General features: G+C 39.9%; 1 protein-coding gene and 1 long non-coding RNA gene across 7 annotated transcripts in view; one reads left to right on the forward strand and one right to left on the reverse strand.

The window, feature by feature from the left end:
- Positions 1-261: 261 nt before the first annotated feature.
- On the reverse strand, positions 262-8,794 carry LOC116724986 (uncharacterized). The gene is made up of 2 exons (XR_004340302.1): positions 8,605-8,794; positions 262-6,298 (listed from the first exon to the last, which is right to left on the reverse strand). It is a non-coding gene; the product is annotated as an uncharacterized LOC116724986 (long non-coding RNA).
- A 59-nt stretch (positions 8,795-8,853) lies between these two features.
- tcf4 (transcription factor 4) overlaps positions 8,854-25,859 on the forward strand; it is a 176,419-nt gene continuing 159,413 nt past the window's right edge. The window contains exons 1-4 of one of the 6 annotated variants that reach the window (XM_032570801.1): positions 8,854-9,008; positions 9,079-9,432; positions 9,651-9,689; positions 13,567-13,639. In XM_032570801.1, the coding sequence (XP_032426692.1) occupies positions 9,334-9,432; positions 9,651-9,689; positions 13,567-13,639 (211 nt within the window). In that variant the 5' untranslated portion in view covers positions 8,854-9,008; positions 9,079-9,333. The other 5 variants (XM_032570804.1, XM_032570802.1, XM_032570806.1 and 2 more) reach the window with 5 other exon arrangements.

The raw sequence follows: 25,859 nt of genomic DNA on the forward strand, positions 1-25,859 counted from the left end.
GAAGCACAAACACGATTTGATGAGATGTTGGAAGCTAAGATTTCCAACAATGAGTGACCTTTTGTTTAAATATCAACAGGCAGATGGCGCTCCGCCGCGCAGCAGCCAAAACTCTGAGTCTGGGCTTTTACTGGAGGAAGGAGCTAAAAATAAATCTGCTCAGCAACGGATCTTAAAAAACCTGAAACACTCAGAGCATCAGAGCAGAACCTCCGACTCACCTGGAGGCTCCTCGCCCCTCAGACGATTCTCCAACGCAAATTCAGATTTAAAGATTTTATTTTTCATAAAGAGGAAAATGCTTATTAATCAGCATGAATGTACCAGGTAAATATGCAGATTTAGCAGCTAATTTTCTAGCAGGTTGATAGAAAACAGTAAAAATATTACAATTAATATGCAGAACAAGATTTATTTAAATCATAAGGAAAGTGAAAACAGTCAATTTAAATATTATTCTAAATATTTTGATTATGTAGTAAGGCAGGGATGCCCAATGTGTGGCCCGGGGGCCATGTGTGGCCCTCTGGACCATTTTGTTTGGCCCCTTTGTCCATAGTTCAAGAATGGAAATTTTCACAAACAAAATAGACATTTATTTATTTAGATACAAGACAAAGTATTTTATTGTATTAACAATGTTTCTGTTTTCATTGATTAAACTGGAGCAACAAACAAACCCTGCAAAACCTCTGATGCAAAAAATGTAAGAAAAAAGGAAAAAATGAAAACAATAAACCTAAAAACAAAACTGGAATATATTTAACCACAATTTAATAAAACTGTTCAAAACCGCGTTTATATTTACAGAAAATAAGAACTGACCTAAAATAACTTTTTCTAAATGTTTTCTACAGTCAGACATTTTACATGATGTCATTTTTACCTTAATAATTCATGTTGTCATCAGAGCTTTAGTATTTCTTTTTACCAAATACTATTTTACTCCTGAGTAAAGTTTCCATATTTTCTTAGTAACTTAGATGAATAAAAACTTATTTTAACCAAATATTCACCAAATTTAGACACACTTGTAGTTTTTGTTAGTTTATACTGAAAGAAACTGATCTGGAATTATCTTTTATATAAATTATTTTCATTTTGATCCTTAAAATACCAAAATTCCCACATAACGTTTTATTTTAGTCCATCAGTCGATGCTTTTAGTAAGTAAATCTATTTTTACTAGTTAATGTTTAAATCAGTTTGATGATCTGAAGCAGTGAATTATACCAAACAAGCATCATAACTAGTAAATCATGAAAACTTCATGTTTGTAAATCTCTGGTGATTCTCAGTAAATCGGCTCCTGAGTCTGTTCCAGGTTTTGGTTTTGACCTGCGTTGCCATGACGTTTTGTCCCGGCTGCAGCTCAGCGTTTCCTCTGAAGTGGTTCTGATCGTTTTAAGTGGCATCTGAGCCGCCGCAGCTCCAAATAAACACTCAGGAACCACGAAGGCCGGCGAAACCAAACTAAACCAAACACTGCCGCCTCCATTTCAGGAGGATTCAGCATCGACCGCTTCTTATCCTCCCAGAATGCCTTGCAGCGGCGTTTGCCTCTCTTCCTGCTTTCTGTTTGCTGACTGAGCAGCGTTGCTTTCAGCCTCCAAACACACATGGCGACACACACAACGACACACACAACGACACACACGATGACACACACTTCGACACACGGCGTTGTGTTAGCTCGGCGGCGTTGAGTTAGCTCGGCGGCGTTGCGTTAGCTCGGCGCGTTGCGTTAGCTCGGCAGCGTTGCGTTAGCTCGGCGGCGTTGCGTTAGCTCGGCGCGTTGCGTTAGCTCGGCGGCGTTGCGTTAGCTCGGCGGCGTTGCGTTAGCTCGGCGGCGTTGCGTTAGCTCGGCGCGTTGCGTTAGCTCGGCGGCGTTGCGTTAGCTCGGCGCGTTGCGTTAGCTCGGCGGCGTTGCATTAGCTCGGCGGCGTTGCATTAGCTTGCCGCGTTGCGTTAGCTCGGCGGCGTTGCGTTAGCTCGGCGGCGTTGCATTAGCTTGCCGCGTTGCGTTAGCTCGGCAGCATTGAGTTAGCTTGGCGGCGTTGCGTTAGCTCGGCGGCGCTCAGTCGCTCCTCCGTCAGCAGAATCTGCGTCTGAATCCATAAATCAGCTGCTGGTGAAAATAAACATGTTTTGTTTTGTTGTTTGTATTTTTAGGAAGTTTTTGGGGCTCTGGACTGTTTCTGGTGTACGGAAGTCTTTCAGTGCCAGATTAAAGGTTAAAATGAAATTGTTTTAATTTGAACCAAATGAATAAGAAAAATTGTAAAACAGCTTTTTAGACGTCGTCTGGAAGAAATGGAGAGAAAATTTGCTTCATTTTGATCTGCTTTATGCGTCTTTAATGAATCGTAATTTTACATTTTTTAATAACTTTTACATCTGCAGGATATTAAACTCATCTAGTTAAATTGGTTTCTCATTAAAAAGAGAAAATTCTTGTTATTTTCTCGTGTTAATGAGAAACTTTCTTGTCACAAAACGAGAAAGTTTCATGAAATGTTCTTGTTTTAATGAGGAACCTTTTATTTTATGAGTTTTTTATAGTTTCTCATTATAATGAGACATTTTAATGAGAAAGTTCTCATTGTAGCTTATTTTGTGTTTCACATTAAATGAAAGTTTTCTCGTCTTAATGAGAAATTTTATTACAAGATAAAAACTAGTCTCACTAACTGAGGTTTCTCATTTTAATAAATTTCTCATTTTCACACGATTTGCATCTCGTTATAAAACGATTTCGCTCTTGAATCTATTTCCAAGTTCTGCCAGACACCTAATTAAATATTTATGAAGAAAGAACGACATAGTTTAATAACGTAAATCATGAATTTACTGTAGAAATGTATAAAATGTAGTCAGAAAAATGTTTTTCTCTTTAATGTTTTCTGTTTCTGTATAAATGTGAGATGTTTGGAGAGTTTTACAGAAACTGACCTGAACTTAACCTCAGCTCCCTCCTTCAAACTCGTCACCTTCTGGCGAACACATTTACAGTAAATACAAACTGGAGACACCTGTGTAAACTGCTGCCGCCCTCCATCTGCCTGCTTCTGCTGTCAGGAAAAACCAAAAAACTCCCAGAGAGGACGAGTTAAAGCACCTCATGGAGAGAAGCTCTGTGTTTTTAGCTGCTAGTTATCGTCACGTCCACCTGAGCCATCAGGTGGAGGTTCAGCTAGCTGCATGCTAACACATCAGCCTCAAAGAGGACAAAATCATGGAAAAAAAATCTAATATGTACCTCACAATTAGCCTAAATAATGTGAAGTGAGAAATTAGAAATAATCATTTTCAAATTTTACACCAATAAAACAGAATATTTTCCACAGAAAACGTTTAAACTGACAATTTCAGTTTATTTAAAACTTTTAATATAATAGAAATTTGGTCTAAAAGTGAGAAAACATAAACACACCTTTACATTTTCAGGTAAACATCAGTTTATAGTCATGTATTAGCTTAGCTTACCCTAGCTAATCATTTCTTTAGATAATCTTAGCTTAGCTTCCCTTAGCTATCTTAGCTGGCTTAGTTAGCTAATCATAGTTAGCTCATTCTCTTCACATGAAGCATACATTACTTTAGTTATAGTTTGTCTTATCATAAATATCTTCTGTAGGTTTAGCATACCTTAATTTAGCTAATCATAGTTTATATCATATATCTTAGCCTATCTAAGTTTAGTTTATTATGTATTTTATTTAAATTAAGCATATTTTAGCTTAGCTAGCTGTGGTTTGTCTAAAGCTTTAAATGTTTTTATTATTTTAAAATTAAATCTGGAACTAACAGTGAAGTCTTAAAATGGCACCTTCACCGTTTTATTGATGTTTTGTTGGTTTGTTTCAAGTTTCTGCTAATAAAAACCCACTAAGACGTTCTGCTGTTGGTTGATATAACAGCAGAATAAATGAACAGTTTAATCCATTAAAGTCACATTTGAGAACCAAACATTGACAACAAAAGCTTTGCTGTGTACATGCAACTAATAGCATTAGCTGTTAGCTGTTAGCTATTAGCTGTGTGGTATCCAGTTCTCCCTCCTCACTTCCCACCATTCCCCACAGCTGGACGATTACACAGGTGTTTGGCAAAAACACGCTGTTTGGAGCACAGAGGGGATGTGTGTTTGTGTGTGTGTGTGTGTGTGTTTGCTTGCACAGCTTTCCTGCAGGGCTTTTGTGTTTAAATGTGTGTGTTTTTATTAGCACTGATTCAGAGCAGGAAGAAAGCTGGTCTGAATCGGTGCTAAAAACTTTCACCACACGTTCTGAGTTTCCAGCTACGTCTCAGTTGCGGTCAAGCTTGTAACGCTTCAAAACAAACCAGCGTGGTTCGGGTTCCTGCGCCGTCTAGCAAAACAAAATGAGACTTTAGAAATGTCTAAGCTTTGTCCTAACCTGGACTGTCTTATACTAGCCTGTCTTGTTATTTAGCTTTCCTAGCTTCTCATCATCTTTAAAATTAGCTCGTTAGCTTCGCTTAAAGTTGACTTGTCTTGCTTTTACATTTTTTCTTTTCACATTTCAATCATCTAAACTTTTTATTCCCAAATTGATTAAAAATGTTTTTTTCATGTTGGAGGCAGAAAATGCTACCAAAACACAAACAAACATGTCTTGTAAAAAAAAGCCTCAACTCTGTTAGCAAGTTAGCTAATGCTAGCACCAAGAACGTCTCTGAATGTATTTGGTTAATTTGTTCCCAAAGATAAAAATTATTAAACAATACCAAGCTGTTTATGTATCAATAGTATTGAAAATACGCAGAATGATTATATATTGAAGGAGCTAACAGTTAGCACACAGCGCTAATATTAGCAGAAAGCACGATGCTACTGCTAGAAAAACAACAGCTAGGATGTCACATCAACACTCAAGTTCTTTTTTTTTAAATCATATAAACTATTATTTTTAATTAAAATATTATAAATCTGTCAGTTTATCTTTATTTTATATAATATTCTGTGATTTTGTGAAATATGACTGGAATTACTCAGAAAATGATACAAACATGAAACTTTACACAAAGTGGGAAGTCAAAGAAAATTATAATCATGTTTGCTGGGAAATCTTTTCATTATATCATCATTTTCATAAAATAATTTAGCTAATCGTGATTTTCTCATTTTATTAAAGTGAAGCATAAATTAGCTTAGTTAGTTATAGTTTGCATTATTGTACTTAGCCTATAGTCATAGTTTGTTTTATCATATGCAGCTTTTCTAGATTTTGCATGAACCTAAACTAGCTTAGCTAATCACAGTTTGCCTCAACTTATCTAAATGTATTTTAGTTTAGCAAATCATAAATAGCTCATTCTGCTTTAGTTGTGCATACCTTAGCTTAGCTATAATTTGTCTTATAGTTAGCTTCAGTAGTTTTAATATACCTTAGCTTCTCTAATCATAGATTATATTAACTATCTTAGCCTAAGTTTAGTTTAGCAGGTTTATTTAATTAATTTTATTGAAATTAATTAAATTAACCATATTTTAGCTCAGCTGGTCATTGTTTGTCTTATCATGATTTTATTTTTTATTTTTTTACCTAAATCGTATTTTAGCAAAACAGATTATTATTTTAGGAAGGTGACGTTGTTCATTAACTGTTTCTGCGGTGGAAGTTATTTCTATTTTAAAGGTGGAATTTGTTTGTTTTGTTGATGTTTGAAAGATTTTGTGGTTTCTTGCTACATTTGCTAACATCCTGTGGGCTAAGGCCCCCTGGTCCTTAAAGCCTAGAGACGCACCTGGAAGTTGATAAACATAATAGAAGCAAAGAAATAAAACAAATTGAAAAAATGAGATAAACAGGAGCAACAGGAGAGGCTAAATTCAACCTTTCTGCATTTAGACAACAAAAACAATCAAAACAAAAATGTAATTAAGGCTTAAAAAGTTTTTAAAACCAACAAACGAGGAATTGTATTTATTCTTTCTGAACAACATGAAGAGAAACGTGGAAACATAAAGACAAGAGAAATACTTTTCTACACTTCTGTTAAAATTTATCTGATTTTATAATATCATAAGGCTGGAAACAAATGGTCTTAATTTCAGGATATTTTCTCAGAGTTGAAGTTTGGAGCGTCTGAGTGGAACCGGTCCGGTTCTGGACGTCACGCCAGGTGAAGCTGGTTGTTGTTTGACCCGCTCAGACGGAGATACGGCGTCAGGCTGTAACTGTTCGTTCTGCTGCGACTCAAGGATGAAACTCAGACTAAACTGTTGCTCTAAATCTTCTTCCCTCCTTTCACACGCTGATAAAACCGGTTTATTCTGCAGCTCAGACAGAGAAAAAATACAAAATAAACCCCATAAAAACGCAGGAAATGCAACAAATTACACATTTAAATCAGCAGTAGTTTCTTTTTTTTAGGTTTTTGTGATAATTTTAAATACTTCTGAAGTTTTAACTGTAGCTGTCATTTGTGTGTTTTTTTTATTTGTATTTTTTTGGTTGAAATATTCAAACATAATCTGCAGAATTAATCAATTTATAGTTTATTTGATGGGATTATCTTTCAGAAAACAGTAAACTTTAATACTTACTAGGTCTATTTATCTGCTAATATTTCTTTAATAGTATAATATGAAAATAGATTCATAATAATACAAAATAAAGCCGTAGGATTATGAGAATGAAGTCAATGTTTTGATTATAAATTTGTACAAAAATGGTTGTAAAAATATGAGAATAGTTAGAATATTTTAATAATGAACTTGTACAAGAATAAAGTTGAAATAAAGTGAATAAAGTCAATATTTTAAGGATAAATCTGTAATCTTACGATTTTATTCTCTTATACCTAATATTTGCTAACTTTATTTTTACCATGTGTGTAGTTCCATATAACTTCTGTATATCTTATTATTACCCACATGCTGCTACCAGCTAGCTGGCTAGCCCCGTTAGCTCCTGCTCACATTTGGGACTTTCAGGCATTCAGACCAACAAACCTCCTGGTGAACCTGGTGGTGGCAGCATCATGCTGTGGGTCAGAGAAAAAACCCTGAAGTACTCAGAGACCTAATGGAATGGTTTAGATCAGGGGGGTCCAAACTGAGGCCCGCGGGCCGTTTGTGGCCCTTAAAATTATGAAATCAAAGTTATAAAAGGACGAGAAGGAAATTGGCTTTATGTGAGAGTAAAGTAATAAAATTTAAAATAAAGTCACGAGAAATAAATTTTAAATATTACAAGAATAAAGTTGTACAAGAAAAAAGTCTTAATATTGCTACAATAAAATCAGAAAATTGAGAATAAAACTCAAATGAGAAAAAGTCATGAAAGAAAACGGCTTTAAGAGAAACTTTTAATGAATTTAAAGTAATTTACTGAATAATTTCTAAAGTTCTAAAAAATAATGTTATATTTATGATTTGTTTTGAGCCACATTCATAAAACTGGAATATTTACAGCAGGAAAACTCCAAGGAAATGCTCTGGGTTTGTGAAGCCAACGTGCAATACTCTGGTCTTCCACCAGGGGGCGGATGATGATAATCTGATCTGATCAAATAGTTTAAGAGCAAAGCAAACATCTACATTTAGACAAAAATCAGAACTTCAGACACTCTTTCATAATCCTCTGAAAGCTGCAGTTATTCTAGTTGTTTCTATTTTTCTACCACAGTTTTTCCTTCCACCTAACATTCCACCACTACGAACTGAGAGCTTCTTCAGAAATGAGGCTCCATTTCTTGTCCTGCTACATCATCATGTAGTTTTTACTTTGTAACTGAATCACTTCAATAAATGAACTATTTGTGGATAAATCTTTATTGGAATTATGTTTTCCCTGTTTTGCACTTTTTTCTTCCACAGTTTTTCCTTCCACTTAACCTTCTACTAATATGTCCAGCCAGTTCAACCTCAAACCCCAAAAAGTTGTTGTGGTTCATGAATCCATAAAATTAAATTGACTTTTTTAAATTTTTGTATTTCTTGCAACTAAATCACGTTAATAAATGAACTATTTATGGATAAGTTTGTTCTTTTTTGCACCTTTTTCTCCTGCATTTTTTCCTTCTACTGAACTTTCCACTGATATATGCCTGAATAGATCCATCCAGCTTCTTCAGCCGTTACATGTTTGTGGTTCGACATTCCTGTGAAGGATGTCGATTAATTTTTTGGTTTCCATTCTCAATAATTTTCAGTCATCAAAATTGTGTATCAAGGAAATAAAGTATTTTTAGAATTTATTTCACTTTTTTATTTTAAGTTAATTTTTGTGACTAAACCAGTTACATAAATTAAGTATTTTTGGACACGTTTGTTGTTTTTTCACTGTTTTGCAAATTTTTCTCACAGATTTTTTCCTTCCACTAAACTTTCCACTGAACATATCCAAGCGGTTTCTTCAGTAGTGACCTTTTTGCAGCTCTCCCTCCCATAACGGGATATTTCTTCTTTAAAAACACAGTCACGTTCTTGTTTCCTGGATATTTTTATTGTTTTGTGAGGAAACTTTCCGCTCAAATTAACGCAACTTGAAACATGTCCCCCTGCGTGGCCTGCGTGGGGTTTTTGATGGGAATTAATGAAATAAATGCGGGTTTGGGTGATTCGTGGAGACGCACCTGTGTTTGTTTCCTAATTATCGCGGATGAAAGCAGCCAATCACCGCATCAAACCGCCAGTCAATCAAAGCGTCTCGTCTGTTTTCTGCTTCTTCCAGCTTTAGTTGTGCGCTCAGAGTTTCTGCTCGCTCCTGCAGCCGCAGCAGCTGTGAGCTAGGTGGCCGCACTCCCGCATTTATCACGCAGCCAGCCACGCATCCAGGCAGGCAGCGCCGCGCATGGGCTCCGTCCTGCGCACCGGGGGATCTCCAGCAGCCGCAGCCGACAGGAGCGCACTGCCATCCGGCTTGGGAGCAGCGCGCATCCCGCCTGGACTCTCCCTCTGAAACACTCAGCTTTTTCTTTTCTTTTCTTTTTTCTTTTCTTTTTTTGGTGGGTTTTTTGCGGCTGGAAAAGAAGAGCGAGTGAGTGCGGAGTGAGGGGGGGAAACACGCGAAAACACTCCCCTCTTCTCTTCTTTTTATTTCCTGTCAGTTTGTTTTATTTCCTGCTGCCAGAAACCAGGAACCGGGACTGAAGCGAGCCGCAGCTCGGAGGATGAAGCCGAACTAGCCCCGCTGGTCGCGGCTCCGCGCTCGTTTTTCTGGATTTATTCCGCTGTGGAGGAAAAAAAAAAAGCAGAAGAAGCGACCCGGTGCGCACAGAGCCCCCTCTACTCTTCCTCTTCCTCTTCCTCTCCTCTTCCCCCCTCCTGTCTCCTCTCCATCTCTCTGTCCGTCTGCTGTGTCCATGTTTGTAGGTGATTTAGCTAAAATGCACCATCATCAGCAGCGGATGGCCGCGTTGGGGACGGACAAGGAGCTGAGCGACCTGCTGGATTTCAGCGCGGTAAGGAGACGCGCCTCCCCGGCCGCCGGCTGCCGCGGCTCGGCGCCGCTGCGGAGCTCTGACTTTAACTTCTGATGCTTCTGTTGTTTGGAGTAACTTGCTCTTACAGAAACAAACTCTGTGCATATATTGTTGTTTGAATTTGATTTTTTGCCTGTGTGTGTGTGTGTGTGTGCAGACAATTGTGATGCTGCATCAGTAATTTTGTTGTCTTGTAGATGCCAAACAGCGATTTGAAAATGTTCCCAACATCCATGGTAGTATATCTCATTTTAAGTCCTTTTCTTTCTCCCTGTTCATGTGTCGCCTGATGATTTATTCTGATTTTTACTTAGTTTCTGCAGCAGGATAGAAATGATCGATGCTGGATTTGCAAAATGCATGAAAAAAAACAACCCAGCAGGATTTTATCTCTCCAAACTTTTAATTTCTTCCTCTCTGTTTGTGATGAACAGCTTGTGTTTTGAACTTGACGGACAGGAAATAGAGTCCCCCAGCTCTCTGCCATGTTTTTTTTTTTTTGCGCCTCTCCCCCTCTGGGAGCAACTTTAGTGAGGAGGAGGGAAAAGAGAAACTGAAACACCCAGAAATGCGCCGCAGCTCGCAGGGAAAAGCTCAGATTATGAAACGTCCGGATGCAAATCGGAAAGAAAAAGCAATTTAAGAGATTTAATAAATAATGTTTAAAATTACACCTTTAAAATAGAATGAGGCCTGCAGGAAAATATGTAGGGAAATATCCACAAATTATTTAACATTTTTCAAATTCACCACAAATTGACTAATTAATTCTTAAAAACCGTAAAGAAATGAAAGAGTTTTTTCATGTTAATTATAAAGAGTTAAAAACTGAATGTTCTTGTTTCCGTCTGCAGCAGGTCCCAATAAATCTGCTTATAAAAGTAATAAAATCACTGTAATCTAAACATCACCGTTTATTCCTCTAATTCTTCCACTTTTTTCCTGTTATCCTCGTATTTCTGCAACATCCTCCTGCGTCACAAAAACCCGTCAGATTAATGACAAACTTCATATCTAACATGTGAATTAGAGGATTTCTGGTGCCGTAGTTTTTATTTTCTGTTTTTGTTGAATTGGATCAGCATCCTTCGTCAGCGCGATGAAACAAAGGAGGGCAGCAGCAGCAGCTAAAACCAGCCTCCTCTCTAATTTATGCGATGATCTGCCTTCATGGCGCCTCACAGCCGTTTATCGATGGAGACGCTGATAATCCAGATTATCATCTTTTCATCCCCACCAGAAAAACGACTAAAACAGTCGCGTTCCCGCATTTCTCCTGAAAATCGTGGAGTTTTCCGTCAGGGTCAGGGCGCCAGCCGTGTCGCCGCTTTAACTCGGCTCGTGTTTCTGCTGTACATGTCTAGAGCAGGTGGTGACTAGGTGTGATGGTTTTCTGCAACGTTTCAGTCTGAAATGGATCGCTTCACTCCAGAATAAACCGGCACGTTTGTCCAAAGTGACTCCTGAAAACTAGTTTTACTCCTCCTGTGTTTTTGTCTCTTTATGATGACTGGGCGTTGATCGAAACGAGTCAGAGAGTCGAGTCTGTCCTCGTCCTGAAACACCTGAGTGAATTATTTCAGAGGTCATTGGTTCGGCTGTTGGACCAGAGACTCGGCTCAAAGTCGTCGGATGGACGACCTGCTCCACGTGTTTTTGTTTTAAAAGTCTTCAGACGAGACAAACATTCAGACTCGACCTTGATGTGGAAATCCTTGAGTTTGAGACGACTTGTTCCCAAACTTTCCGGCTTCAAACCAACAAACTCGTGACAATCCCAACTTTCTAACCTCTTAGATTTTTGGCTTCTTTAGACAAAATGAACTGACTGAACTTTGTGGACTTGATCTTTGACTAGGTGGCCCGTCTCGTAGTAAAAGCTAATCGGGTTTCCTGACTGTTTACCTTGAATTTAACTGAATAAAGAGACTTGTAGGCATAAGACAAGTCTTAACCCTTGTAGCCTTGACATGTTCCTGACTCGGGGATCGTAACTTGTATAAATCAGACTTCATGTTGTGTTTGGAGGTTTTCCATCGTGGATTTACTGGTCGCTCTTTTAGTTTCATCAAGTCTTTGATTTGGTGTACTAGACCTTTGACCTGACTAGATTTAGGAGTTGGGACCTGACTGGATAATTCTGGGACCTGGTGTTTGGATTTGCCTCTGGATAAGGAAGTGTTGATGTTGAACTTTGGATGCATGAAGAACTTTAGACCCATTTTCCGTAAACATAAAGTCACCATTTCGGGTTTGTCTGTAAATGAGGCGGTGCTGCTGGACTTGGACTAGGTGACTTGTACCCTGTAACTGTCTTGATTAAGAATGTGTGTCTGCATTAATCGGTCGTGGCGTTACTCTGTATAGACCGAGATTCAGATCTTGAGTCTTGGTTTCACCGTAACTTTGGACTCGTTGGATTGGACTTGGAACCTGACTCAGTTGGGATTTGACTCTGGATCCATTAGTCTTGACTGATCCTGCCATTTTTATACATGATCTGTTCTTTGCTTTGGGTTTACTCACCATACCGTTTGTCTCTGGACAGGACTTGGACTTGGGTCAGGATTGGCTCTCAGGATGCACCTGTTTGTCTTTATTTGGGACTTGCTACATGGGGCCTGACTTGGATGTTACTCATCTTGACTTAAGACTTGAATCTGGATGACCTGGCATTGATGTGTACCAAGTCTTAGGTCAGAAACTAAATGCTGGTCGTATTGAGTCTCTGTGTTCTTCAGACTTTCTAACCAGATCTTGACATCATCTGGATTCTTTGTCTGGGTTTAAAACTCATTGACTTGTTGAACTGTTGTACCTTGTCTTGGACTCACTCACTGTATTTATATTCATATTGGACTAAACAGCCCTAACCACGATGTAGCTAATGTTGACTAAGCATTTCATTCCAGATAAGATCATGATTTTTGGTGTGACGCTGTGGAAATCCAGTTTCAGGGCCTGAGACTCGCATGCTAGTCTTGGTTTGGTTTGTCAGGCTGCTGCTGTGACTTACCTTGGACTTGCTTATAACTTTTGCTTGTTGGACCTGGAAGCTACCTTCCTTTAGCGAGGATTGGTCTCTGGACATGTTGCCTTTGTCTTGACATTTCTCTTTCTCTACCATGGACTTGTCAACCGTAACTGTGGACGTATTGAACCAAACCTGAGGTCTCAATAGTTTGACTCTGGATGAATCACTCTTGGTGTTGTACCTGTTAGACTGACTTGTAGTTTCTGTGCCATAGACCTTCCTGTTCCTATTGATTTAGGACTTTAACTTTAATTTATCCGACCTTATCTTGAGCTAACCTTAGTTTCAGGGTCCAACAGAGTTGGGTGTTGCTGGTCTTGACTAAGGATCCTCCAAGCAACGTCTTGATATTGGACTTGCTCTGCAGTTTCATGGCCCTGGAGTTGCTTGTTATGGCACTTGATTGTACCAGATGTTGGCTGTGAGGCAGATGTTGTCAATCTTGAGTGAATAATGGACATAAACAGTTATTGGACCCTCAAACTACTGTACTGGTTGGTCTTGAGTTGAGATTTCTGACGTCTTAAACATGAACTGTTCCTCATGATTCACATACCCACAGTATCTTTGGACTTAATTGGCCAGAATCAAGACCTGGTTCAAGACTTTGACCCTCTTGGTGTAAGATTTGACTCGCAGTCAGTGGTGGACCTTCCAATTGACATTTGACAACATGTCAGATCTCCTACCTTATACTTACTTATAACTTTTGAGTTGTTAGATTGGACTTGAGAGCCGATCCTAGACTTTAACTGAGCCTTTTTGACTTGATGTGAAACATCCCTGTGACATGAAGACTAGGGTTTATAAAACTAACCCCAATCATGCATCAATTAGGACATTAAGTGACGCTGCCTGATGATCAAACCCAGTCCAAGTCATTATATGAAGACAAAACTATTTAAAACATGAAGATGACCTGAGAAAAGGCAGCAGATGTGCTGACGTCCAGCTGCAGTTGGGATGTTTTGGAGTGAAGCGTTTCATGCCACAGTGCAGTGATGTGACTGTAGAGATGTTTCTTGCTGTTTGCAGCGTCAGTGCTCTCAGAGGTAATCTGTTCTCTGTTTGTCTTGTAGATGTTTTCCCCTCCTGTTAGCAGTGGAAAGAACGGACCCACCTCCCTGGGGAGCGGACATTTCTCCGGCTCAAGTACGTCACCATCACCCCCCTTCCTCTCTTCTTCTACTTCCTCCTAATCCTTTCCTTTTCCTCCATCCTCTCTCCTTCCCTACACCTGCTCGCTGATGGCTGTTTGAATATTCCTGCAATGTTTGGGTTTTCTACTGGAGCGTCTTGTAGGCATTGCTGAGAAATGAGCTGCTTCTTTATGCTGAAGAAGTCTTTAGAGTAGTTGTACAGAGTAACTATTAAAACTTGTTGGTTAGTTTTTGACTGGAGGTTTGTGTTGTTTTTGCTCAGACTGTGTTTGCAGCACATTTTCAGTGTTATGTCCAAGGCTGACCAAAACCCCAAGGTGTTGATACGTATTGTCTTTAATTTTGCTGTGATGCGTAAACGCTGTTGCTCATGTTCACTCCTCATGGAGACTTCCTGTTTTTCTGATTTGCTGCTCTTATCCTTTCCTGCCGCTGTGTGTTGCTGAGATCGGAACATAACTCTGGTGATTACATTCATTGTTTGGGTTCAAAAGCAAAGAAACAAGCTGTGGATTTTCAACATGCAGTGTAAAGTTTCTCATATCGCAACTTTTTCACTCATTTTATTCTTCTGTTGCCACTTTCTGCTGTTTTTGATGGTGGTTGGTGCCGTTTGTTTTTTTGTGAATGTTTGTGTGTTGATGCTTTTAAGGTCTAAAGCTGGAAAATGTGACAGAAGAAGCCATGAAACGCAGTTTGTTGTTGTTCAGACTGTTGACAGCAGCAGGAGCTGATGGCGTTAAGGAATCAAAAACCTGAACTTTTAGGATTATTTTCATGCAGTTTGAAGATAAATTGTTTGCTGATTTATAAAATCCACATTGCTGTATTTGTGGGACGGCATCCAGGCAGCATTTAGGTGAAAACAACAGCTTAATGTGACCCAAATACGACTTTTTCACGGCTCGGTTCTGATCTTTTCACTCCCCAAAACATCTAATTTGAACCAGTTCACATGTGGAACTGAATCGTAAATGATGATTTTTAAAGATTGAAAGTTTTGTGGTGTTTTTTTTGTCTCTGAATGAGTTAGAAATGGATCGGTAGGCGGCGGCGGCGGCGGCGGCGGCCATGATGACTCGGTAAAAACGGAGCGCTGCTGCGTGACGTCAGCGGGAAGCTTTGGGGTCGTAAACCGTTCACACAGAAATCTGTAGTCGCATTTCATTAGTAGCAGAAAACAATCGGAGTTTATTACCAAGATCTGCTGTGGGAACCATTATATATGGGACCCATATGGGTAGAAAATACTGGGAGAACAAAATGGCTTCCATTCTGAGAATTATTGATCTGAAATGGCCAATATTTTAGGAAATGTGGATGAGAAAAGTTGCCAAACTTTCTGCAGATTTGAACCCCATACTGGTAGGAACTGGGACCCAGATGAGATGTTGGGTCAGTCTGTAGGCAACTGGTTTGATACAGAACTGTGGGTAAAAATGGGACCCATATGGATCTTAAACATGTTTTTCTAACTTAAATGAATTTCTTTAGTACCTGTTGGGAACCAGGATCAGATCTACATGGTGTCTAACTGGTTTGCAGTTATGGGACGTGTTTGGTAAATCCTACCAGTAGAACCAGTAGAAGGCACCATAAACCTAATTTAGTAATTAAGTTGTTTTAAGTGAAAGGAAATGATTTGGCTCCATCGTTGCAGGAAGTGTTTACCAATCTTTATAAAATTGTCATATTTATAACCTTCTGTTTGCTGGTTTTCTTATTTAATCAGAATTTATTTTCCTTTAAAAACCTTTAAATAATTTTATGTTCCCTTCATGTGTTAAACAAAGTGTGATTAGATTTAAAGCTTGTTTCTGTTATCAAAACAGTTTTTCCACATATTAGCGCTCACTAGCTAACTCATTCTCAGCTCAGACATAAAGTTAATTTATTTTTTAGCCATTAATAAAATCTAAAGTATTTTAAACTCAATCCAGACACCCCAACCTTTACACTCGACATTCATTTATTAGAAACTTTGTTCATGGAGTCAGACTCTATTCCAGCTAAAGAACATAGCTTTGGCTAATCGTTAGCTCTAGCTAATGTAGCTAACAGCTAGAGGAGCAGAGATAAACGGATATCTTTAAAGTTTTACTGAAAAGTAAAACTCATCAGATGATGTAGGAAATGGTTGAGGTTTAGCATCAGTTGGCATGAGGCTAAGCTAATGGGTTCAGATGAGGCCTGTAGCTAATGGAGTTAGCATTAGCTAAGGTGTTAGCTGTGTTTGACGTTTGTTTTGTTTTGCCTGTTGAACATGGATTACAGATGAACACAGCCCGTATCATCACCGCTCCACCACCGAGCTTTACAGTGAAATATTTGTAATTTTTGCTGCAACATGTTAGCATTAAATCAGAAATATTCTGTCATGGCTACAGAATTAATAATAACTGGATTTCTCTGCGATCAGAAATCATTCAATTCTTCCTCTGCCGCCCGTCGGTCCAACTCGACACTTCCTGTTCTAACGTCCCATCAGCAGCGAATCGGGTCGTCTTGTTGGCGCTCTGCCTCCAAGCGAAGCTCGGAAGCCATTTTGTTTCTTGGCTGGGAAGCAGAGGGACGGCGAGGTGTCGCCTTTGTTTACCGCGCCGATGTGCCTGGTTGTTGTTTTCGGAGAGGTTGTCTGCTCCCATGCCGTGAATGCAGATCGGAGGGAAGACGACAAATTTACGGATTTGGCAGCTCGCTCGCCCTCTCTCTCTCTCTCTCTTTTTCTCTCTCGCTCGCTCGGTTCTGTTGGGCCCGAGGTTCTCTAACTCATAACCGGAATGTTCCTTTAATTTTGATTCACATAGTTGTATAAGACAAACATACGTGCACCGCTCTCCTTGGACAAATCACACCCTGGTTCACACACACACACACACACACACACACACGCGCGGCCTGCCACCCCCGCTGTGGCTTTCTGCAGGCCTCGGCATTTTGATGAGCCGGCTGCTGTTAGTGAATGCAGCTAATTAGAGCCCTGTAGGCTCACACAACCACCAGGCTGGGGTTCCCAACCGCCGGGGCGCGGCCAGAGGCTGGGACGGGCCCAGAACAATCGGGGTCCTTCACACCTTTCAGACATGACTTTGGCTTTTTATCCGTAGTTAAACGCATGAAGAAACATCTGAATTAAAAATCTGCCTTGGTTACGATTTTCACTTAATTTGAGAAATATCTTTCTTGGAGCAAAAAGGGAATTTATTTGAGTAATCCAAGTCAGTTTCTCTGATTAATTAGAAGATCAATGAAAATGATCAGTTATTGACAAACTGCAGGGTGATGTAGCCAAGTGTAGGTGGTGGAAAGTTGAGTGGAAGGAAAAATAGTCATAATAATACAAGAATATGTCGTACAGCAAGTCAAAATATTTCATTAAAATAATGAAAGAACAGCTTTGAGGTCTGAGATGTTTTCCTCTGGGGAATGATGAACTGCAGGTAGCCTGGAGATGACCTTTGACCCTTCCCAGGTTGATGGGCGGCTGCAGCTCTGGGGTTCTTGCTGATGTTTTTCCACCCTGACATTGTTAACACGTCCGTTTGACGCAAAGTGGGAATTTTAAAATGTATTTACTTTTTTTTTATTTTTTTATAAATTGACATTTTTCATAAATATAATTGCAAAAATATGTTTATAGTTTTTATTTGCTTATCTTTCCACCTTAGCATTGTTAACTTGAGTTTGTGGTCCAAAGTGGCATTTTTAAAAAATTTTTATTTACATTTTTAAAATATGTATTTATTATGCATTTCTATTTTTCCAGGATTAGGATGTTTTTCTTCTTTTTTTTAATTAAGCTCTTTATTAATATTTTGGCTTTTGCACTTTAAAAAATGCTCCAGTTTCTGTTTTTGCAGCTAAAAATCATTTCTAGTAAATGTGTATGGAGGTATTACTCTGATTTGTTCGACTAAAGGAGAAAATATAATTAATTTCTGACGTTTTCTGTTAATTTATCATTTTATTCCAGTTTTAGCCACAAACGTTCCCAGCCTTCATTCCTCCTTTCATTTCCTCTGCTGTCATTTCTGTCTGAAAATCTGCACATTGTTGCTGAAGCGTTTAAATGAAAGCCGTGAAGCGGAGGTGAAAACATGTCGGATGCTAAGCTAAATCAGGCCCAGGCTAATGAATAAACCACAAAGAGCGACTTGTTTCCTGATGAGATTGGATTCCCAAATGACAGCTTCCCTCTGAATTAACGCCTTCATTCCGGGCCAGAAACTCCCCGCCGCACAAAGGCCTCCAAACACGGGCGAGCGAGGGGCGAGCGAGCGGTGCGGCCCACGGCGGCGGCGCCCACGTTCACCGCCAACCAGGAAGTGGATTAGGAGCTTTAATTATTGAGAGATTTCAGCGTTGTTGTTTATTTTGGGATCATCCCTGGAAAGATAAAGACACAGAGTGTTTCTTTATGTGTGTGTTGTAGTGTGTGTGTGTGTGTGTGTGTGTTATAGTGTGTGTTTCTTTATGCGTGTGTGTGTGTGTGTGTGTGTGTGTAATCTCCTGGATGAAGTCGTTCGGCTTCACTCCGTCCATCAGAACCGCCGCCGCTCGTCCTTCCTGGTTTCACTGGGAAACGGCAGAATGTTCTAGATCTGCTGGGAGTCCAGGTCAGAAAGAGCTGCAGAGGTCAGAGGTCAAACCAAGCGGAGCGGAAACCATGGAAACAGAAGAAAACGATCCACTGGTTTATGGAAGAGAAGAAACGAAAGAGACGAGAGAAAGTTCTGATGGGGATGGACCGGATCAGAACCACCGTCCATCCATCCATCTGTCTGTCCATCCACCAGAATGTTGAAGTTGCTTCTTCATAGTTTTCTATGTGAATCTGTTTAGTGCGGAGTGCCTCTGTCTCATTCTTCCTCTGCAGGTTTTCACTGGTTTCTCCTATTTCTGCTGATCATCTTCAGCTCAGACAGGTTGGGGAACATTTGAGAACATCAGTCTCCTACTGATTCTCTTTAGGATTCAGGTCTGGACTTTGACTAGGCCGTTCTACCCCATGAATCAGCTTTTACTTGATCCATCCCATAATATCTCTGGCTTCCTGTTCAGGGAGTTGAACCTCCAGCTCAGGCTTTCTTCAGGTTTTCCTCCTTTTCCGTAAACTCTGTCCCGCAGAATGATACTGCCACCGCCATGCGTCACAGTGGAGTTTATTTTTACCGATTCCTGTTTCTGATGAAACTTTTCCTGTTTTTAGTCGTAAAACTGGTGGCAGCTCATTCTGACGGAGTCGGTAACCGAGGCCAGAGACCGTCGCCGTGCTGCAGTAAAGCGGATTAAACTGCTGCGCTTCCACCCTGACAGCACCAACAATGCTCTTTCTCTGTCAGTCTCAGCGTTGGAGTTTGTATTATTTGCTCTGAATGTATTAATGCTTATAAATATCCGCTCCTTTCAGTGGATTTCACTCCATTCATTTCTCTTTTCCTCGTCGAAACCTTAAAGACAAACGCGGCAACGCGTCGCCCGCCAGCGAGCGTCACGCGTTAGCGGGGGAATCTGGGCGCACGCGGCCCGATGGCGCGCCTGATTTTTGTTCCCCTAATTGGCATAGCTTATTAAGTCACAGTTGGCAGCGGGGCAGAAAGGGGGTTGCTCTAATAACATCCCCTCTCCGTTTGATTTGATGCACTTGTTCGGAGGCCGATAACGCCGCCCCCGCCGCCGCCCTCCTGTCTTTATCCGGTGAAATGTGGCTCCGTTCCGCCCGTCACTCAACGCCGCCGCGGCTCACGGCGTTCAGAATAGAGCAGTCCTCGCCCCCCGCCGCCGCTCGCTGCTAAATTGTCTCGTTTTCCCCGGCATGGCGGTGCAGAACGGCTCACAAAAACACCCAGCCATGCTCCTAATTGTGCCTGGATTAGGGATTAATAGGCGTTTTTAGCTATAATGGCAAATATTATTAGCCCCATTTGCTTTTCTAATGCTAATAATGACTTTACTAATAAAGGCAGTGATTTCAAGGTTAGCGCCTGTGAGCTCCGATCGCAGCCGACGGTTTTCTTCCTTAAGCTCAGGAGAGCGGCGCTCCGCCGGGCCGGCGCGCCGCCGAGTCGGCAGCCAGATGTTTTCCCCCAAGATGAGGCCCAGAGGTGCTGAGCTGCTAGCTTTAGCTCCACTTTGGGCTCGAGAATCATTTCAAAACAAGCCAAACTTTACACTTTAAGTGTCTTTTACTTGGTTTTTATGTTTGTTTTCTGGGCTTCTAGCTTTAGTTAGGCTTTCAAATTGTTTAACTTCAAGTCAAATTTAAAATTTTACATCTATTTTAACTGTTTTTTATGTTCTTTGTGCTCTTTGCTTCCCACTTCAGGCTCCAAAATCAAGTCAAACTTAATATCTTAAACCTGTTTTTAGTTTTTTTTTTATCTTTTCTTTGTTGTTGTTCTCACTTCCCACTTCAGGCTCTAAACTCATAAAGTCAAATTTAATGTTTCAAATCTGTTTTTTTGTATTCCTAACTTTAGTTCCAACTTCAGGCTCAACAGTCATTTAAAATCAAGTCAAATTTAACATTTTAAATCTGTTTTGTTTTTCATTTTTGGGTTTTGTAAGGTTTCTCATTCCTATGCATTCACTACTTTAGCATGGATACCTGCAGAGGGAATATATTTATCCTCAAGTTAAATTTAATACCTTCAGATTAAAAAACAAAACAAACTGAACTCTGACTGGAAAGTGTTTCTAAATATTTATTCATAAATCACTGCTTCCACGTGAAAAAGGGAAAGTTTTATATGATTTAACTTCCACAAGGGCGCAGGAGGAACAAAAAAAAATCACTTCAGTTTTATTTATTTTCATATATTAAATAAACAAAGCAGCAGCGATATTAGTACTACTAAATGAGAAGTTTATTTTATGGCATACATTTTGATTAATTGTACAATTAATCACCCAAAACCCACGCGCTTCTCTGGTAGAAAATAAAGTTAATAAAAATACCGGACCAGGACGGACTTCCGGTTCCGGTTCGTGGCTGCGTGTTTATTTCCGGGTGGCATCGACGCTGTTTTTTGTAAGTTTTTCCTTTTTTTGGATTAATTAAAACTCCGGTTACAAACCAAGGAAAACGGAGGTTAGAGGTTTACGGATATCGGTGTGGAGTCGGACTTTTACGTGAATAATGTCGCTCTGTGTGTTAGAGCTAACGGTTAGCCAAACAGCTAACTAGCGGCTAGCCTGTTAGCCGCTATAGCGAGGCGCTGAGTCATGGACCGTCTGTCACAAAAATGCTTGTAACTTCATTATTTCTTATCCGATTTCTAAACAATATGGCATAAATTAAAGCTTAGAGAATCGCCGATATTTTGCTATGTAAAACACATTTTCTCCTTTAAACTGGACAATTTCATTTTACATAATTGAATTAATGAGTGAATATACTTTATTAATATGTGAGGGAGGTTCATAATTGCAGCTGTAGGATCGATAATTTATTATATATATGTTATGTTATAATGATATGAATGGTCCAGTTTTTGTTGTTTGTTGAACTTTCAGAAATGAAAGCGGCTGCAGTTCGCCACAGCAAAGGGGAAAATAACAGAAAAACAGATGAAGACACTCGTATTCTGCTTTTCTTTCTCATTCACTTTGTGGACTTTACTGTTCAAGCACACCTGTTGCCATAGCAACCGACTGACAACAGCCCCACTAACCCACAGAGTGGAAATCACTCATTCAGGTGTATCAGGAATGGACACCAAAAAACACGTAAAGAGCAGAACATTGAGTCCGTTCCAGTTTTGTTTTCAAGTTGGATGATTATTTTCTAATAATTAATAATAATCTGAAGTTTGGTGCGTTTGTTGCCTTGTTTCAGTGAAGTTTCCTAAGTTTCTAAGGTCACTGCTGAGGCCTTCCCGCCTCGCCGTTGCTGCAGTGAGGGTGTACTTATTTTCTTTTTGTCATCCTACCTGTAATTAGGAAACTTTTTCTGAAGCAGGTTTTTCTCTTTGCACCTCATGACAGATTTCAGGAGACAAACACAGATGATTAACTTATTTCCTGAATTCTTCTTCTTCTGCTCCATAATCACATTTCTGTTCATTCATTAGAACTGATTTATTATCTGAAATACCTGAAAACCTAATGACATCACCCTGTACTTTGCTGTTTGGAGCTGATTAGAAGAAGGCAAACATGTCGGTTTCCACGGCGGCGGCGGTGGCGGCTCTTGTTGAGCTATTAGCTGCATTCACAGGTGTCTTTTCTGTCGCTGCTGCCTCACAATCTGCTCGTTTCCTCGCCGCACTCAGCCTCACCTCCACGCATCGCGCTGATCTTCAGCTCCCAGCCTTTTGGTGAAGCCGCCGGCTCTCCTCGCCGCCGCCGCGGTCGGTCCGTGACGTCGGCGAGGTGCCGGCGGCGCCGCAGCGCGCGCGTTAGCGGCTGCTGGTTCCCACACCTGTTCGCTTGTGATGGTGGCTCCGGCGGCTAATTACCCGGTCCTTAAAAAATAAAGAGACAGGGAACGTCAAACCCGCCTGCTTGGCAATTACAGCGACGCTCAACACCTCTCGGCAACAAACACCACTCCAATTACAGGCACAGGATTATTCTGGGAGGCGGCGGCGGCCCGTGTTTATGCTAGTGGGTGAAAGACGGTGACATGCTAACTTGTTTTGGGAGCGTCAAAACTTGTGTGTTTTGGGTTTGGGAGAGGTGCTCCACCGCAGAAAATCACAGTCTGACCTCTTCATCCTCCCAGTAAACTGGTTACAGAGAACATATTATCCATAAAACCAATAAAATATATTTTAAAAGAGAAATCTGGACCTGCTGAAAAGATAATAGCTGTGTGAGTAACTGCATCGGTGCGGCGTGGCATGGAGGTCATCAGCTTCAATCTGCTCAGGAGTTTGGAAAAACTTCAACTACATTATTTATTTTGGTGTTCACACTTTTTCCTTCCACTAAACATTCCGATAATAAACTTTGTGAGCATCTTTAGGGATGATTTTTGTGTGGATTGTTCTTCTTATGGAGGCAGTTTGACTGTAAAGTCAGCAGTTACAACATGGCCGAACCCTCATGCCTCAGGATTAAAATTCTGTTTTATTTGTCTTATTTTTTATTATTCCAACTTTCCAAAGAAACTGAATTTAGATTTTTCATCAGATGGTTTCAGATTTCTGCCGTGACTCTTTGGGGTATTTTCACTCAAACATCCTGTCCTGCTCTGATGTTTGGTTCTTCTGCTGTGGTCCAGTTTTACTCCTGACCTTCAGCGTTTGGTGCGTCTTCCTGCTGAGTTTCCTCACTTCCTGTTCCGGTTCCTCCTCTGTGATCTCAGGAAGACCAAACAACAGAAATGAACTAAAATCACACTTCAAACTCGAATCATCGTCTGTCTGCGTTTAAACCTGGGAGTTAGCAGGACGTCCAGGCAGAGAGAATGTAAAGCTAAATGCTAACTGTTAGCATTCATGTTTCAGATATTTTTTATTCAAAATTTAAGTTTTCTTTTTGTTTGGATTGCAAAAATCAAATAAAAGTATAATTCTTCTTATGAAACTACTTTTAATTGATTAGATCCTTTGAAATCCTCCCAATGCCTGATTTCAGCTACGCAGCATTTGGTGTTAGCTCGTGGCTAATTAGCCAAAAACACTGAAAATGTAAGTGTTTTTCAGCCATTTCTGCTGTATTTGTCACATTATTTTTACATTTCTTAAATAAATATATATTGAAGGAATTATTGAAGACTTTTCTACATGAGAAACAACAAAGATGCTGACAACATTTTGTCTTTAAGCTAGCTACAACTTTTAATCATTTTCACATTTTATGGAACAAACTGTGTTACAGAACCTGAAGATTTTTCTTTTTCATATGTACACTGTGTAAAAGAGAAGACATGGATTATTAAACAGAAAAATGCTTTATGGTTTTATTTTCAGCTTGTTTCTCATTGGTCTTTTTCTTGTGTTGTTCTCCATTGACATTGTGAAATCTAATGCATTTCTATATTGTGTTTGATCAGCTCAGTGTTCAGATTTTCAGTTGGTTCCTGGTCAGTGGAGCATTGGTCTGTCTCATTTATATTTTATTTTCAGTCAGACATTGTTGCAGAAATCAATGCAACTAAAGATAAATTAATGGATCTTATTTTGAAAATAGATTTTTTAATCCTGTAAATGTTCCTCAGGAGACAGAAGGCCGACTTTGTAACCATCTTTATGTGGTTCTGAAGATCCAAACCCAGATTTCAGCCTGATCTCTGGTTTCCAGCTGTAGTAACTGAAACTCGATCGTTCCTCCAAAGATAATAACTTCAGTTTTGTTTCTGTTCACCTGGAGAAAGTTTTGGCCCCCAAAGCATCAATTGTATTAGACACAATATGCAAATCAAGCCACTTGATTAACTTGAGTAAAACTGTGTTGTTTTCTTTGCTGTTGGATTTACTTTTCCACTCGTCTTAATTTGGACCAGATCAGGAAGATGAAGCTTCAGTTCAGTCCATCAGTCAGTGAATAAAGTCTTTTGTAAGCCTGCAGTCTGAATCCCAAACATCCTGTTTCCTCCTCCGTTGTCATCCCAACACTTCCTGTTCTTCTTCCTCTCGTCTCACTCCGACTCGTTCTGCAGAGACGTCGTTCCTCGTTGGAACTGTTCGTTCGTTCGTTTGGCGGGTCGAACCATCCGGCTCAGAGCGAGGGGCGAGGCGGACGGTGGTTCAACCCGGCTTTTGTTTTAGGCTCGGCTTTTGGCAGCGCTTGCAGCTTCAGTGGCAATGCCAAGTTTCTCTCTCTCTCTGTGTGTGTGGGTGTGTGTGTGTGTGTGGTGGATTTAATTCACTACCAACCCCCTCTTTTCCACACACACACAGTCTGTAAATTGTCTGGAACACCCCTAATGCCATCTGGTCCTGTGACGGGCCAGACAAGCTACATGAGGGTGTGTGTGTGTGTGTGTGCGTGTGTGTGTGTGTGTTTTACATGCATGAGTAAAAACATAAGAAACACAAATTTAATGCACCTTTCCCCTGTTTTCTCTCCATGCATAAACATTCACCCAGATTAGCAGGATCTGAAATTTGTGCTAATCTGAACGTTTTCCTCCATATTTCCATCATATTTTTCATTATTTCTTTTGTTTTGTGTGTTTTAGGAATTAATTTTATGATTCGTTGTTGCAGTGCTGTGATTCGTTAAACTGTAACATCAAACAGAAAATGCCTGAATAAATCTAAATGCAGGAAGTGGTTTTCAAACAATGATTTTGTTTAATAATGGAGAAAAAACTGGTTGATTCCAGTTAGTTCTTCCTTGTTAAATCATGAATTAATTGGGATTAATCACAGCTTAGGTTCAACTTTACCAGCCACACCAACTTATCGAGTACCGCCTGACAACATGAAGTAGGCTAAAAGTTCCCAAAAAGCAAAACACCAGACGGCATTAAATAACTTCAAGATGAGAAATAAATCTTCTGAGATCTATTAGGATAAAATGTTGTAGAAACAGAAGAAACAATTTTAAAGTTTGTATTTATTAAACTCACTGGGTTTAACATCAAGCTAACTTTACTCTGTTTCAAAGCAAACAGAAATGTAAGAGAAATTTAAACCTCGAACTAAAAGTCGTATCAATACTATTGTTGATTATGGGACATTAATCAGACCATTCACTCAGTTTTTACTGGAAACGGAGCTGAAACCTAGTGGGAGTGAATGGAAGTGATGTTGGTGTAAAACTTCAGCCGAGTCAGAGAGCCCACAGCTGTTGTGACGTGAAAAACGGACGACGACATTAGCTGTTTCCAACCGTCATGCACGTTTTAGTCAACCTTTCAAGTGTTGCAAAAAAAAAAATTACTCAAACTTTTTATGAGTTTGGTGCCTCTGGTAAGGCGCAGACTCACAGTGGAGGGGAGAGTTTGCTGAGACAGAATTTATTTATCACAATAACTCTTTTTCAGAAAAATCTAGAGAGTAAAAGCTTCTTTTGGTAACTGAGTTTAGAATTTTGTGCTGGTGCTGATGGTCTAAACAGGAAGCGGTGCCACCAAATTAGATCCAGCCCAGGGCCCTAAAAGAGTTTGGGCCGGCCCTGGTAGATCAAACGTCGTTAATAAATCAGAAAAATTTGACTGTGATTATGTAAAAATGGTCAAATTGACCAAGTTATGTGGTTCAAAGGCAAACTTCCTGTTTGTGGATAAAAACTGAAATGATGGCGGACGTATGGAGCTC

Source organism: Xiphophorus hellerii, chromosome 8 (genome assembly GCF_003331165.1).
Source record: "Xiphophorus hellerii strain 12219 chromosome 8, Xiphophorus_hellerii-4.1, whole genome shotgun sequence".
NCBI lineage: Eukaryota > Metazoa > Chordata > Actinopteri > Cyprinodontiformes > Poeciliidae > Xiphophorus > Xiphophorus hellerii.